This window comes from Convolutriloba macropyga, chromosome 4, assembly GCF_964194025.1.
Source record: "Convolutriloba macropyga chromosome 4, txConMacr16.3, whole genome shotgun sequence".
NCBI classification, from domain to species: Eukaryota; Metazoa; Xenacoelomorpha; order Acoela; family Convolutidae; genus Convolutriloba; species Convolutriloba macropyga.
In genome coordinates this window covers 15,325,174-15,340,961 of record NC_134471.1, presented here as the reverse complement: position 1 = coordinate 15,340,961, position 15,788 = coordinate 15,325,174, and the positions used below count along the sequence as shown (strand labels likewise).

The 15,788-nt window shown below is 34.3% G+C and overlaps 1 protein-coding gene across 1 annotated transcript in view; it reads right to left on the bottom strand.

Moving 5' to 3' along the window:
- The window catches only part of LOC142337992 (uncharacterized), a 188,544-nt gene that overhangs the window by 72,271 nt on the left and 100,485 nt on the right, over positions 1-15,788 (bottom strand). The window contains exons 11-12 of the mRNA XM_075387626.1: positions 10,710-10,848; positions 7,327-7,570 (exon numbers count right to left, since the gene is read on the bottom strand). Of these exons, the coding sequence (XP_075243741.1) occupies positions 7,327-7,570; positions 10,710-10,848 (383 nt within the window). The remainder of the gene's footprint in view (positions 1-7,326; positions 7,571-10,709; positions 10,849-15,788) is intronic.

Genomic DNA, 15,788 nt, shown 5'->3' with positions numbered 1-15,788 from the left:
CAAATTCTGTTTGCAAGATATAATATTATTGGATCGTGGAGACAAGTAACAACATTCTTCTAAACAATCCAATTGCCCTCCAGGGACTTATCTCCCTCTCAGTGCCCTTTTTCGAGCATTACTCTCTAGTGTTTGAGTTTTTAAACTAAAAAAACTCGCACTCAAAATAAACTTAGATTTCTTTCTCTAGATACGAGCCTGGTTCCAGAAAGACCCTTGCAACAATCAGACGTTTATCTGGCTTCATCAGACTTCAACACTTATCTTACAAAATGTTAAATATCGACGCTTATCTTAGAAAAATTTTAAATATCGACGCTTATGCTGCAAGATTCTGGCATATCTGAGTACAACCTTGCTAGACTCGTTCAAGGTTCCTGCAAAATCTTGCAAGATAGCCGACCTTAATAGACTATGATAGTGCACACTCCGGGTGATTTTCGAGCCCTTTTGTTTAACTTCATCGAAAATATGCTTAGCTAGTCTGGTTAGTCTGGTTAGGCTGGTTAATCGACTGACCAGTTTAGTTAACAATAAATTTACTGTCATTGGTGACACCAGTGTTCAATGTACAAAACGGAGACAAGTTAAGCTTAAGTTTCGTTCAAAGAAAATTGAATTGAACGAACTAAGAGCTCATTCAACGTCATTTTTTGTAGCAAATTAGGCTACTCGATTGTTTTACTAACAAAAGTTGACATACAGAAAATTGAGCATTTCGGCTGCTACATAACAATAGACTTGCGTAAAACTGAAAAAAAAATTAAGACATGGGAATTTAATAGATGAAAGTACGGAGCTTTGAGGTTTTTTATAGACATTCTGGTACCATAAATGGCGGCTTAGCATTCCCTTAAAAATATTTAATTAATTGAAGTGAAATGAAAACAATTCGGCTTCTGTTTAAGTCTGTCTTTGGCCCAGAAAGTTCAAAAATTGCCATAGATCGTGTTAGGAATGTATCGCACACACACAGAAATATTTTTGAGGTAACAGATGCAAGAAAAAATTTTAAGCAGTTCGGGAGGAGTTTTTCTTAGAAACTACTGATTCGATAGAAATTTCTAACAGCACTTTTTCACAAACAATATTGTCGCGTTTCACCTCAAAAATGCTTCTAAGAGCAATTATTAGACTCATTCCCAAGTTTGACAGTTAAAAAGTTTTGAATTATTTAAGTTGCAAAACTAATCAAAAATAAACCAGCTATGGCTGTCTGACAAAAATCATTCGTAAACTTCTTTTATAACTTCTTAAAGTTATAACGCGCTTCAGTTAAACCACTTCATCTGAAAAATTGTCGTTTCTGTCGGTAATACATTTGATGGAACGATATTTTAATTTTGTTTTATCGATAAGTTATTGTAGTTTTGTATTTTATGTATAACAAGACGGATCGTTTAAGTCTGGGCGCGGCACAAAATGTTCCATTGTAGTCCACCAGAGAAAAAAAATTGAGATGGAAGTAGAGCAGCAACCCTTCATTCGTTTGTTAAACCTGTTAAATCGTTCCACACGCGTTGCAGTGAAAATGAGAATCGAAATTTTAACCAAATCAAACCATATCAAATAGGAAAGGAGTTTTCAGAAAATAGAGACTGGCCTCATCTGTTGAAAAAAAATTTACTTATTATGTATTTTACTGTCTAAGAAAAAAAATTTTTCAATTCCGAGTCTTCAGCCAGAGCAGATTATGGCTAAAATTTTGTGTTTTTTTGTGTTTACATAATTTTTTTTGTTTACATAACAAAACGATGAAGCAAGGAAAGTCACTCCGAACTCACTTCTTATTGCTCAATGAGAAAAAAAAATTCTCAAGTAATTAAATGCCAAAATGTAACATCTGTCCATTTTAGAAAATTCGGATCTATTCTGTTTTGCTCCCCCCCCCCCCCAAGCTTTCTGAGCAAAAATTTTTTATGACCCCCAGGCGCACGTGCTATTTTCGTACATAGTAACGTGATATATAACAACATATAATTTGTAACTGGGGGTCATTGAAACAGAATAGATCCGAAAATTCGCAAGAAATATGTATGCACTTTGTGGATGAATAGATCCAAAAAATATGTTTGCACTTTTCGAGGCTGCAATAACTAACGGGGAGGGGGGGGGGGGGGTGGTTCCATTTTAAATCCCCAAAACTTAATTAATTTCATTCTTCGCTATCAAGAAGGGTACAGCAAGCCCTTCCTCTAAACCTTAAATCTGAATTTCGAGAAGATAATGAAAGGCTTTATTGACTCGGACTATTGTGCTCGAATCAAATCGTTCTTGCAGGGCGGCATCGCTTCACTTTTGATCACAAGTTAAGTCCGGTTGTATTAGCTCCATGTCCCCCTCCATTTGGTCAATGGTGTTTTGTGCAGTTCGAAATTTCCGGCTGTGTAGTTCAGTACAGTCTTCGCATCCAATTGTTGTTTCAAATTTTGTTTGTTTTTATTTGCAGGGTATCTTTGATCAGTTTTCTTACATCGCGTAACTCACGCCATTTAATAGATCTTCGACTCCTCTTAATTCTTTGGGATTTGTAACAAAAAATGGAAGATACAGAGCAGTTTTCAGGCTGTTTTCTCAAACAACAGTTAGTTAAAGAACAACAACTGCAGCAGTCTTATCTATAACAATTAATCTTCAACATCTCATTGAGTTCTGAGAAGAGTTTTCAAAAGACTTGACTTGATGATTTAGCTGAGTCCGCTTCCGTTACTCTGCTATTTTTGAAGTCGTGGCTGGTGTACGTCAATGTTTTCGTCCCTTGTGGATCGTTTGTTTCTAACGATTTTACCTATAAGGTTTTTATTGTTTTATGCCCCCTGGTCTGTGTTTTTAAAATATATCTAGAAGTTGCTTCTCTGTCAATCTCTGTAAAGTTATTTATTGGTAACTAACATCTCACTTTTATTTTACAAAAATATTTTAAAAGTTTACTTATTGTCTGAAGTTCTAACCGTAAAAATATCTGTATAACGGTGCTGCTGTTTGTAAATCTGTTTAACTTTTTTGGCTCCGTTCTGAGAGTCAAGGAGAGGTGGTATTTGGGAAAGTGTTTCGTTTCAATACTAAACAAATTCTTAATTAGACGAAAGAATTACACCAAGATCTTCTGCTGCACTTGAAATCCGAAATCATACAGATATTAAAAAAATTTAAATTATTGAATTTTTTTCTTAATGGATTAGTAAGTTATTGGTCGGAAGCATTAGTTCAGAACGGACCAACAACGTCTGATTGAAACCCAAAACGGTGGTACTAATCAAGACTTTTACCAAAATCCCAATTCAAATAAGAGATTCTAATAGATCATCTAACAATGAACCCAAATATCACTAGAGCGGAAAACGTAAAGCTCGTCATCTTATCATCTTAACTCCATGAAAAGTTCATTTAAAACATATTAAATTAATAAAACCAAATAAATTTTGAAGGTGCAAATTTATTAGTTTTGTACAAAGAAAACCGGAAGTCAAAAACATCCTTTTTTAAAAAATTTTAGAGAAAATTAAACGCCCTATTAAAAATCAAATGAGAACACTTCAATATAAATATTGAACACTTTGGAATAAACATTAGTACTACTTGTTATTTACCATGTCAGATAGTTCAATTGGAAAAAAATAGCAGAGCAAGGAACTTTTTTGTGAGCAAAGCGAACGTTATCTCCGTCAAAAATATCAGGAAGTATTTGAAGTAAGTTATGTGAAAATCGAAGACATTAGTGATCTACCCTCCACCTTAAAAACACACATCACGAAATCAAGAGCCAGCGCAACTCCATACAACACACCTGAAAATGTTTGTTTAGAACCAAACGCAAACAAAAACGCGCAGGTGCTGCCGAAATGTGCAAAACCAGGCTGATTGCTCAAAAATAGCCGGCAGCGATTCCAAACTGTGATTGACGGAACCGAAAAAAAAATTTGAAAAAGACTTTTGTACAAAAGCTTTTAAAAAGGCTTAATATTTTTATTTCACTTCGTAGTGGGGTATACTCCTCAAACTTCTTAATGCAAGAGTAAAAGTGCTAGTGAAAATACCAATAAGCATTAGAGATGGCAGCAAAACGAAGTTCACGCAGCGGGCATTTAAAAACTTTTAGTATTTTGAAACATTTTTAAATACGTTTATTCTAGATTGCTTTCACGCGCTTCAGAGCTTCGATTATAAAGAGCAAAGAAGACACTAGCCTAGAGAAGTCAAACTATTTCACCCAAAATGTAGAACAAGCTTTTAATTCAGATGAAGCTAAGCAAATTTTTGTTAGACAAAGTTAAAAACAAGTCCTGAATTACAATCCTAATTGACTGAGCTAATGACTTCTTTCCAGAATGAAAACCAGCAAGCACATGATCCTATATGCGTGAAAATAAAAACTCTTTCAAATGATTAAATATTTTCAGTTTCAAAACTATACTTTGCAAGACAACAAGGAGGCTCGGTAATGTGCTTTCGCACATAATATTCCAACCCCGCCCATCCACGTTCTCATTTCATTGTCCACCAAATGAGATATAGAATACATATCGATCAACAAACAACTAAGTGAAAACAATAATGCTGGATTATGGGGCCGATGACAGTTGCCCTTAACGAGACTCCTGGACATGACAAACATAAGAATAAAATAAACGCTAAACATTAATTACGACCAAAACTCGATGTCCTTATATACAAAACACTTAATAACAAAACGAAAAGAATCAGATCAAACTTGAATTGAAAACATTGAGTTGTACTTCATTCAATCTTCATTAGATAAGATATGAGACCTGTCGATATTGAGACCCGGTAACAAGCCGACAAAAAAAGAGCAAAAAGTGCAAAGTTCAAAAATACGTTTCTTTTTTGAAAACAAACACTTTCAAATTGATTAAAACTAAAAATTATCAATTCAAAGCACTAAAAATGTTAAATTATGGGAAGCAATTGAGACCTGTTATTTTCCATGATACGGCAGACAACTACAAACAGAACGACAAAAAGCAAAAAACACTATTTAAATTTAACACAAAAGTTGTGCCCCAAGCGTAAAACCATAAACTATTCTTGAAGAACCTTAAATAATTTCACTTTTGCGTGTTTCAACGCCAATTGTGCCACCACATTTGTGCGATAATGTGGCAAAGAAACAAAAAACTCGGAAATGAGAAATTATCCAAAAAACACACTTTTCTGATAAAAACGCGTAGTACCAAAACCAAGAAACCGTTGATTAAAAAACCATTAAAAAAACTGGATCTTCGTTGCTTAGAAAAAGTATGCGACCTGTAGTTAACGAGGCAAAGCAACAAAAACTGACAGAAATAAGATAAAAATGACAAAGTCCAAAAATCCACAGCTTTCTAAAACAAACGTTTTCTAAAAATCCATTAACAACAAACCGCTTAACTATCAATTTAAAATAAACACAGAATAACTTACAACTGCTGGTGAAGCCATTTGTGCTTGTTATTATTGACAACGAATCTTTAGGCGACAAAGAACAACAAATATGGACAGAACACTTTCACAAACAATTTATCGAAACCAGTGTTGAAGCCATTAAAATAATAAGACCTTGAAAGCCATTAAAAACTCTAATATAACAAAAATGGTTCGAATGTTTTGCCTGACTCTCATTTGAATTGAATTTCACTGGGTCTTCTATTCAAGTGGTCTTTTTTGTAAAAGAGAACAAAAAGAACCTCAAATTTTGACCAGTGTCGAAAACTTTGGATGACCAGATTATGCCATCGAACAACAACAAAAAATCGATAATTAGAAGCAAAAACAAAAAAAAAACTCTAAAAAAAATTTGCGACAATACAATTTCGCAGCCACTAAAACTATGACTATTTATTGAAATTTTTAGCACATTCTCTCAAAGCCAATTGGATCCTCTTGATGTGGTTAATAACAACCTCAAATATTGGCAAATAAGCAAAAACCACTAAATTTTGCGAATTTTTGTTGTAGGAAAGCCACGAAAACCTTAGTCAAACGTAAAACCACAATAGAAAGTTTTTTCTGCTTCACTTGGAATGAATTTTGTCCTGTATACATTGAGTCTAAACTACATGTGGAAAGGCATAAAAGAAAATTGGCAAATTTCAAAACTTCACTGACATTCTCTTAAAACAAATATTTTCAAAGTTATAAGAGGCATTATATAACAACTGAAAGCTTTTTATAGGTTCACTTATAACTTTTAAGGAACTTTAGATAAAAGATTAATTGGTTCACTCCCCCCCCCCAAAAAAAAAGAAGGTCGGAACAATTAACAAGTATACGCTATATAAATAATGGCGCTAGAGGTTCTTAAAAAGAGTACACAATACCACAAACTTGAGGAACTCAAAATCAGACAAAGCAAAAAGGCTCAAAATGAAAAGTGTGGGGATAACACTAATCTTTTCGAAAAATAGTGGCATTAAATAAAAAAAAACACAATTAAATGCTAAAATAGTTAATTAAATTATAAATTAATAATTAAAATGTCAAAAAACGTTAGCAAATCCGTTAGGAGAAAAAGTGACAAAAAGAATAACAAGTGAAAGCAAGATATGGAAATTTACTCAAAACCACTCAAAAACGAATGGTATCTGAGCCAGTGAAACCGATAGCTTAAAACTGAAGTCGGTCGATAAATTGACCCCAATAACGAATCACTCACATGCTATTGAAAAGTGTGATCTGTGCGACTAAGCGAAAAGGCCTGGAGAAAAGCAACAAAAACCGGAAGTGTGAACAGATCATGAAAAAAACAGCACACCAATAAACTACAAATCTTTTGGACTGTAAAAAATAGGACCGCTATAATAGCCGCCTGATATCGGTGAGGGCGTCTATTCAAAGTTTTCCTGACTTCAGTTGCAACATCTTATGTCCTTGAAGCAATTTATATTATTATTATTCTAGATTGGTTGAACTGTAGTAAAATTCATTTAGGGTTTAAATGCTCAAACGAGATTTAAAAAGTGAATGCAGAAGTCATTTTATAAACTCATTGCGAAAGTTAAAATAAGTTTGCGAGTAAATTCCAAAATTTCTAAAAAAAATTATGTCCGCGGTTAGCCGTAAATCCAGCACTGTACATTTGAACATCATGAAGCGTGTGTACAGGAATTGAATAGCGACAGGTAAAGGTCAAAAGAACAGGATTACAGATAAGAAAGTTTTGAATTTCAACCTGAAAATCTATCCTAACTTTATTTATGAGAAGTAACAAATGACCTCAGAAAATTGAAGCTGTTGAGTCCGTTCAGAAAACTAACTCGCTAACCTTTATAACTAGCAATGCATAAGAAAGGCGGGTAATATTACTATTTATGATCAGGTCAACTTTACCTGTGGACCTGTTGGCAGTTCCTGATTGGCTAGTGTTCGTTCCCATCCCCCCAGGTACTGACTGCTCATTACTGCAGTTGTTGCTATTGTTGTTTTGGCTGGTTGGGGGGTTGTTTGTGGCTGAGGTGGCTGTCGTTTGTTGCCTGTGGTTGCGACACTCCATAACAATGTGTGAAGAACAGTGTTTGTGTGCATTCAGGCCACAGATACGACACCGTACGCCTTGTTTGATCACGCCCCAGAGCTTAAAAATTTAACGCTCGATCGATTTCAACATCGATAATTAATCGTGTCCAGGTGTTACAATTGACAAACAAAAAAATAAAAACTTTTTTATCTATCAGAGTATGGGGCACCAGAGAGGGATGGCATTGTTAGGCCGACTGGCCCGTTTTCAAGTGAGTTTTCTTAAAATTGGGTCGTTATTAATAAAATGTAGCTTTTTTGAACCCCTCTCCCCATTGCCCCTCTCCCACATTGCAAAATCAATTAAAATTGTCTGGCGAGGAATCTAAATATCTTCGACCGAGTCTCTTCTGTACGGTTACAAAAACTAATCGGTTGGCCGTTAAGCAATTTTAAGTATAATTGAGGAATTGCTCTCGAACGATTAGTGGGAGCTGGAATCTATAGCAGCCTGCTTCATTCGGTTCGGGGGGGGGAGTAGTAAAATTCATTAAGATGAGCTTCAGATGACAAATGGCGTCATTAGAGGTTAGGATCTTTTCCGTTTGTGCCCCCCAGTACGTTATGCGCCCCCCAGTTACAGAGCACGTGCCATTACATAGTAAATCATTATGTATAAATTTATGCACGTGCATCTGGGGGGTGCAAATATTACGTGCCCACTAAGCTGGGGGGGGGGCACAAACGGAAAAGATCCAGAGGTTATAATAATAAAATTTGAAGTGAAAAAATTATACCTATTGTGGCGCATTTTTCATTTGACTTTGAGCAGTGAACTGCCACCGCTTGAATTCAGCTGCTTGTGAATGAGAGAGAAATTTAGCTCTCGCAAAACGAAAAGTCACGGGCTTAAAAGATACTCCAATAGTCAAAATGGCCATGCCAAAATTCTGCATAAAAAGACCAAGGCATTTACAATAATTGCTTCAAACTTCGTTAGAAAGCAATTAAAAAGTTGCCTCAGTTATGTTGTAGCTATTGAGACACCCATGCCTGGATATCAATCTGGTCAGAACACTTTTCTCTAAATTGATTGAGCTATCCAGATGAGCATCCTTTGTTATTTGTTCCACTTCTTCTGAACTCTAAGCCCATCCGACTTTTAACAGTTTTGACAACTTTGGCTGATCGATATTTTCAGAAAAAATTTTAAAATGGCATCCCTGAAAAGCTCTAACAAAAATGAGTCGATAAACGAACCAACTTTTTCTTCTCCATTTCTGAGAAAAAATTGAGGCTTACAAATTCAATTTCGGGCTTTTTCACACATCATAGACGCTTTAATGCTTGAAATACGCTGCAGATCAACAGCTATTTAATGAAATTGTGATATTGACAACCTTAAAATGCAGATAGGAACTATCAAAAAACACATCCAGTAGATTCTTCAAACGCTCTGTAACTATTAACAAAACCTGGCCGAAAACTGAAACATTTTCCTGAACTTATTATTAATTTTTATCGGAAAATGATATATATCAAGAGTGTGCTTGTTCCAGAAAAAAGGTACGGGCAATGTAATTGTCGATTCTGATTTCCAGCTCAGAAAGCTTCGAGATATGTGGAATAGTATAAATTAATGTTTCACATTGTTAGCTTGTTTCTCGAAAAGTGTTTATTTTAATCGACCTACTATGTTATCTATCTATTAATAAGATGAAATTTTCCAAAAGTCTTGCTTTGTAAAAAACAGTTTCGTGTCTTTCATCGCTTGCAACGGATTAGTGATACAAAAGATACTGAAAATTTAGATTGCCTGTTCATTGGTTGTTCATTTTTGTTAAATTACTGGATAGACCTTTGACCTTGCTTCCTCACCTGTCGAAATTATTAATTTTAGTTCTTAAAATTTGTACAATATATCTTGAATTCAATATTAGTTCATGTAATTTTTGTTGACTTACAACAATTAGACTCACATTTATCGATGATCAGTTTAATTTCTGGATATTGTTGCCTAGAGGGCCTGTTTGAAGAAAAACTTTTGTAACGGTCACTAAGAAAAGCATTAGATTTTTTGTTGATTGATTAGAGTTTTCAAATTGCAAGCCGCAACTCTGTATACTTTTCTGGGCTGTTAGTTAGAAAAAAAAACGCTAGTCTTAAAAACTAAACTCCCTCCAGTAAATGGTGATAGAAATATGTTTAAAAACAATGCTTGTTAGATCTTTAAAACATATTTAACTTGTTTTTGCAATTGCAATTTAACTTGTTCTGTTTTTTTGTGTTCATGATATGTCAGTTTTAACAAATTTGTTATGTTGCATACCTTGTTTTAAAGCAGGATTGAGTTACAGAGCTTAAAAGTTTAAAAGTAGGCAGAACATTTGGTCTGAAAACAATTAATGGTTTACAGAAAAAAAAACTAATTTTTTGTCTGTCTCTGTCGTAGCTTATTCTACCCAGCAGTTCCATTTCTATTATGTTGCTTTTTTCTATTATGTTGCTTTTTTCAAATGTTGCTTTTTTCAAATGAAGAGCCAAGTATATTTTATCATCTGATAATAACATCAACATTTTAGTAACTTGCGAAATTGAGTATTATTCATTTGCAAAGCTATTGAAATAGAGCATATTCTGTAAGGTAAATTTATTAATTTTCACAAGTACCTAATGTCCAAGTCAATAAGCAATGATCAAATGTGCTAATTTTATAATTGAGTAAACCCCACTTATTAGAAACTGAACTGTTAGCTGTAATAGGTTAGGGCAGTTACAGAAACAAAAAAAATAGTGTAAGAACTGCATTTCCAAAATTTTTCGACAGCTAGGGTCCAAAAAATCAAACTTAAACAGTTGTGCAGATTTTTGGATCCTCGGAAAACAAATTTAGTCTGAAATTATTCTAGCTGCTGGAACTTGAGACAAACTAAATCAAAGTCAAAATAGATTGAAATATTTAACTTTTTGTCTAAATTTCTGGAGTTGTAATGGGTTGAGTTTATTGAGTTGACATCAAGAATTTAAGACGTTATTGTTTGACAGTAGTCGCAGAATGGTCTGATCAAAAACCAGAGTCTGGACATAGTCTGGACCATGGTCGCAATGAGTCTGATGAGAGATAAAAGTCATAAATATTAATATTATATTCAGAGTATCAGAGTACTGGCCAGTCCTGTACAACAGTGTTAATTGTCAATATAAGAGTAATGAAGAGCCCTGTACAGTGTTATCAATATTATATTCAGAGTACTGACCAGTCCTGTACAGTGTTGACAGAATGTGAGTTTGAAGTAGGTGTGTTCGTGGAAGTCGTGTTTGAACTCACTCCTCAACATCACACTGTTGGCGGTCTTGAAGTACGTCTTCATCTCCTCTTTACTAATCTTGCCATCACTAAAACAAACAAATAAACAATAAACAAGTAAACAAAACGTATCTTACTGATGCTCGGACTCAAGCTAATCTTAAGCATTGAGACCAAAAATTTTCTCACTAAAATTTTTTGTATAATAACTGACGGATCACTGGTTTGACAATTTTGATTAAATTTTGACAATTTTTTAATATCTTTTGTGTTTTCTTGTCTCAATTTGTATAATATCATTACTGTTCCGGCTCAAAATGCTCTGAGGGTCCGTTTCCAAACATGTCCTGGCAATGGAATTTTCTACTATAAAAAAGTATTTTTCGAACACGAAAAATTGCATCATTGAAAATATTCTGTACCTATACATTTTCAAAATGGTATAACACCAAATTGCAATTTTCGGTCTCTTATACTCTCGTTAAAAAAATCACTCCTATAAATAGCAAAATATACAGTAAATTACTTGTTTCTGAAGAAAATTTTCGGAAACATTATTGGAAAATTGACAAAAAATACCTATGGAGAAAATCCAGACAGATATTTGCCTATATGAAATCTGTTCACTTTGATCCAAAAAACCTGGAACTTACAATAAATGCTTGCATCAAAAGCTGAGGACTTGAGGAAGTCGACCAGATTCAACGTATGATTCCACTTATTGCTGCTTAGGGGATACTGGTAAAAGTCTATCTGGATTTTCTGCAAGTCGTTTTTGTTCATTTCCTTCATGCAAAAAAATATATTGATTTGCATTCGAATCGTGTACAATTTAAGAAAAAGTGAAACATAGACGAAAAATAGTCCCATCGTTGACCCGATTATTGACGCATATCGGGATTGAAACAGAAGAAAACAAGGGATAGAAATCGACAGAGTTCTTTCCTAAGCTTCAAAAAGTGTTCTATTTCGGTGCGCACTTTCAGTTAGACCCAACAATTACACTTAATTCAGCTTCTATACTGAATGCTATTAAGCATAATACTAATGCCAGCTAGCAATCGCTTTAATGAACTTTGATAACCTTAAGCACTGTGAAGGAAGTCACGAGTCAAACATGAAAATTGTGACTTGTGTAAAACAAAAAACGTGATCAAAAGTGAAACAAATTTAAAAAACCGTAGCCGCAAGACGAATTCGAGAAACGACACGAAGTGATTCTCATAAACCCATAAACCCTATTAGGATTGAAGAAACAAGAGAAATAGAAAAAATTGATTGATGTGCAAAATCATTTTTAAAGTGCAAACAATTTTGATTTGATTCCATTGTTAGACATCATCTTGCGTCTCAATCAGAGATTGTAGGCGCCACTATGCATATCAATGAGTATTAGAGATGGAAACTAAAATATTATAAGAAAAAAATTCAAGTAGCGGGCATCTTAATTTGGGCTTTATGGGTTTATCACGTTTCTATTTTGATTGCTTTTTTCGATACCGATTTTGTATATTTTAGCTTGTTTTGCTGAGCAACTGTTTTGTAGAAACACTGTGAGAAGAATGGGTGAAGAATGAAACCAGCCTAGAGAAGTCAGAAAGAATTCTTGCAAAAGGTCGAGGTAAAGCGAAACAAATTTTTATTCGACATAGTAAACAAAAGAAAAGGAGCGCTCTAGTAGCCAGCTGAGAAGTTGTGGGCATCTATTCAACGCCATACTTAACAACAATAATCACTTATCGAACGATAACAGGAAAATGAACATTGAAGAAGTATCTGAACAGAAAAGCTGATAAAGCATCTAATGAAAACTTCTTCATAAGTTGCTACTCCAAAACAACTATTGGAGAGACCTTGCGACATGTTCAGCTTTCATTCATTAAACGACATCAAATACACAGAAAACCAGCAAAAAGAATGTAGGATGAGAAAACGGAATTAGGTGAAAGTAAATGAAGGAAAACAAAAAAATAAATATTAGGGCTACAAATTATGCAAGCATTTCCAATCTGCTACTTCACAATTATTCTATGAGAAAACAATTATCAGCTTAAAATCAGGAGAAATTAAGCGAAAACAAGCAAAAAGGAACAAAAATTGGCTAAAATTTGCTTACAATCACTCAATTATCTCTGCCAAAGTGAACTCATATATAAAATGAAATCAATCCAAAATTTACCAAAACAATTAAAAGAGCTAATTTGAACCATCGACCTCCCCAAATTCTATAAAAGTTTGAGCGCAAGAAGCGTTTAGAAACAAATTGAACTGAAAATTTCTTGAAAAAGTTCGATCATTATTTTAATTTTAAGAGAACTAATAGAGCTAAAAAAGTTAATTGGCCCAAATACAAAAAACCATTCTTTTTTTGTCCCACTCTTCAGTTTTGTTGAGCGCTTAAACCACTTCAAATTTTTTCACGCGTTTCATTTCCTGCTTCAAAATCCACTCCAACAAAATTGATTTTAAAAAAGTACTTCTCCAACACTCACTCCTCCTCATGTCGTAACAACTAGAGAGTGCCTAAATAATAGCCTTCGACAGGCTGACGGTGGCTATTAAACAAGAATGCTACTGAAAAAATTGTTGAAAACATGATGTTCACAAAGTAAATTCGCAGAATCTCAAATTTTGCGAATCACTTTGTTTCAATTATAGGTAGGATTCTAACTACTGCTGCTTACTGGACAACATCGATCTGGATTTTCCGCAAGTAGTTTTGTCAATAAAAAATCAGTTTCGTAAAAAATAATATTAATTTGTGTTCGAATTATGTAGAACTTAGGGAAAACAGAAATAGGAGTGTTTTTGAAACAATTCTTTAAAACAAGCAGCAATTTTTTGAGTAAATACTCTGTAAATTTGCACTTTGAAACTTTTCTTTTATTAAGTATTATTTATAAATACTGCTCTAAGAAGCCGGCATATTACCCAGCTAAAAGCCTGTAAAATTCTAACAGCGAATTAATTTCTCTGGATAGGCTGCTGAAAAATTTGTTCGCAAGTAGATTGGATCATTGTTGCTGCAATTATGATGAAACGTTACTTACAACACGCAACTGCAAATGTTTGTGGTGTTAAAATTAAAATGCCAAAAGTTCTCAAAGTCATAACCAGAAGATGACTTCCATGATCTTTCGGCATCTTCAAACTTGCAAGTTGCGTGTTTTAAACATGGTTACGTGACTCTGTAGAAGTCGCTCGAGAACTCTGATATAACATCTATGTGGTTCCCGATATACGCCAGAAGATCTCAATAATTTGAAGCAGAGTCATGTTACCTATACTTGACCGCTTGAATGGTACAGTTGTATTTAATCTAACACTGCAAGAGAATATCGTCTGTCTCTCTCTAAAAATGACATATGACAACAAAAAAAGAGAAGGAAATCTGTCGTGACAAATATATTTTTTTGAAATCTTTTGCAAAGTATGTCTTGGATGACCAATTTGTATTGCAAAAAACATATTATATTTTTCTGTCTCGCAAGATATAGCTATTCTTGCGTAAGATCTTGCAGGATTCTTCAAGGAATCAACGGCCAAGATAGGCCGCTCAAGGAACTAAGAATTCCACTAGTAAATTCAACAGTTTCTGCTATGCCATCTACAGGGCGCTGATATATAATGCTTTTACCCTTTAAAAAATTGTAATTTATAAAAAGTTACTAGTCGAATCACCGTTATAGGTGAAAATTTATAAAACTATTCCGCTTGCATTTTCCATAGAAAGCATCTATTCAAATATTTCTGGTCTAAAAGGGTCACGATGGCCGAACTATCATTATTACACCAAGAAACAAAAAACGATACCAATGAATGCCAGCAACAACTGCTCGACGAAAAACGCGACTAAAACTTGTATCAGTAAAAAAAACGACTAATCTTGGAAGAATTGCTCTCGGACGAAAGGCGGGTGGAAAAACATTTGACTCCACCGGGATTCGAACCATTGACCTGGATTCAAACCCACAGACAGTTGGAAAAACATTTGGCCACACCGGGATTCGCACCATCACTTCCCGCTTAATAACAATATGCACTGCTGACTGGGCTATTTGTCCCTTATGTTTGCTATGCTGCAATCGAGTTAATATTAGCAACAAGCTTTATTTCGGAGTGAGAGCAATAGAGATCACTCAAAAATGAAGAACGAAAGCGTAAAAAAGTCACTCGAGAAGTCAAAGAATGTTTTAGAAGAAAAGCGCAAAATAGTCAAGCGAAAAAAGACCAACACGTTTACAATAATTGCTAAGAACTTCGTTCAAGAGCAATTAAACATGAATTTTTTTTAATGCCATAGCGTTCTACAAGAGACTTCCAAAGCAAAAAGATTTGTCTGTAATTTCGTCCCACGAGCTCAACCTGACGGCCACTAGTCTCAAAGATTTATTGACCTGAAAGCCCATGCCTTAGAACAGAAAAATTCCACCGATGCTTCCACTAACTATTTTTTTGATTTGTGGAAACAATAAGAACTCACCTTAAAAAAACAGAACAAGGTAACAAATCGGATAAATTATTGACAAAAGTGTTCAAACTAAACAGGTAAACAGGTAGGTTATAAATCGGCCAACTTGACTTTGAAAGTGTTGACTGGAATTAATTGGAAACACTATATTAACTATCAGTCTGTTCCTTTCCCCACTTTTGTTCTGTCGCCTACACTAACTAGTCTTTAACTTCCCATTTTCTCCACTAACCTTTAAACCCAAACAATTTAACAACCAAATGTGTCAAAGAACGCCACGGCAAAAAGTAGTTTTCTTCTATTCACACAGAACGTACAATTTCACAGTCTATTGTCCAAGCAATAGATAATAAGACCTGAAAGAATTTTTGTGCAACTTGTAAAAACTGCAGCCTAATGTTTCACTGTTTAAATTAACCGCATGTGCAATTTAATTACAATTTTTTTAATTCAATTTTAGATTAATTTTTACTGAGATTAAAATTTTTTTGCACCTTTGCCATTTTAGCCCCGCCACAAAATGAGCACCGAGCCATTATATTATATAAATGAAGTAAT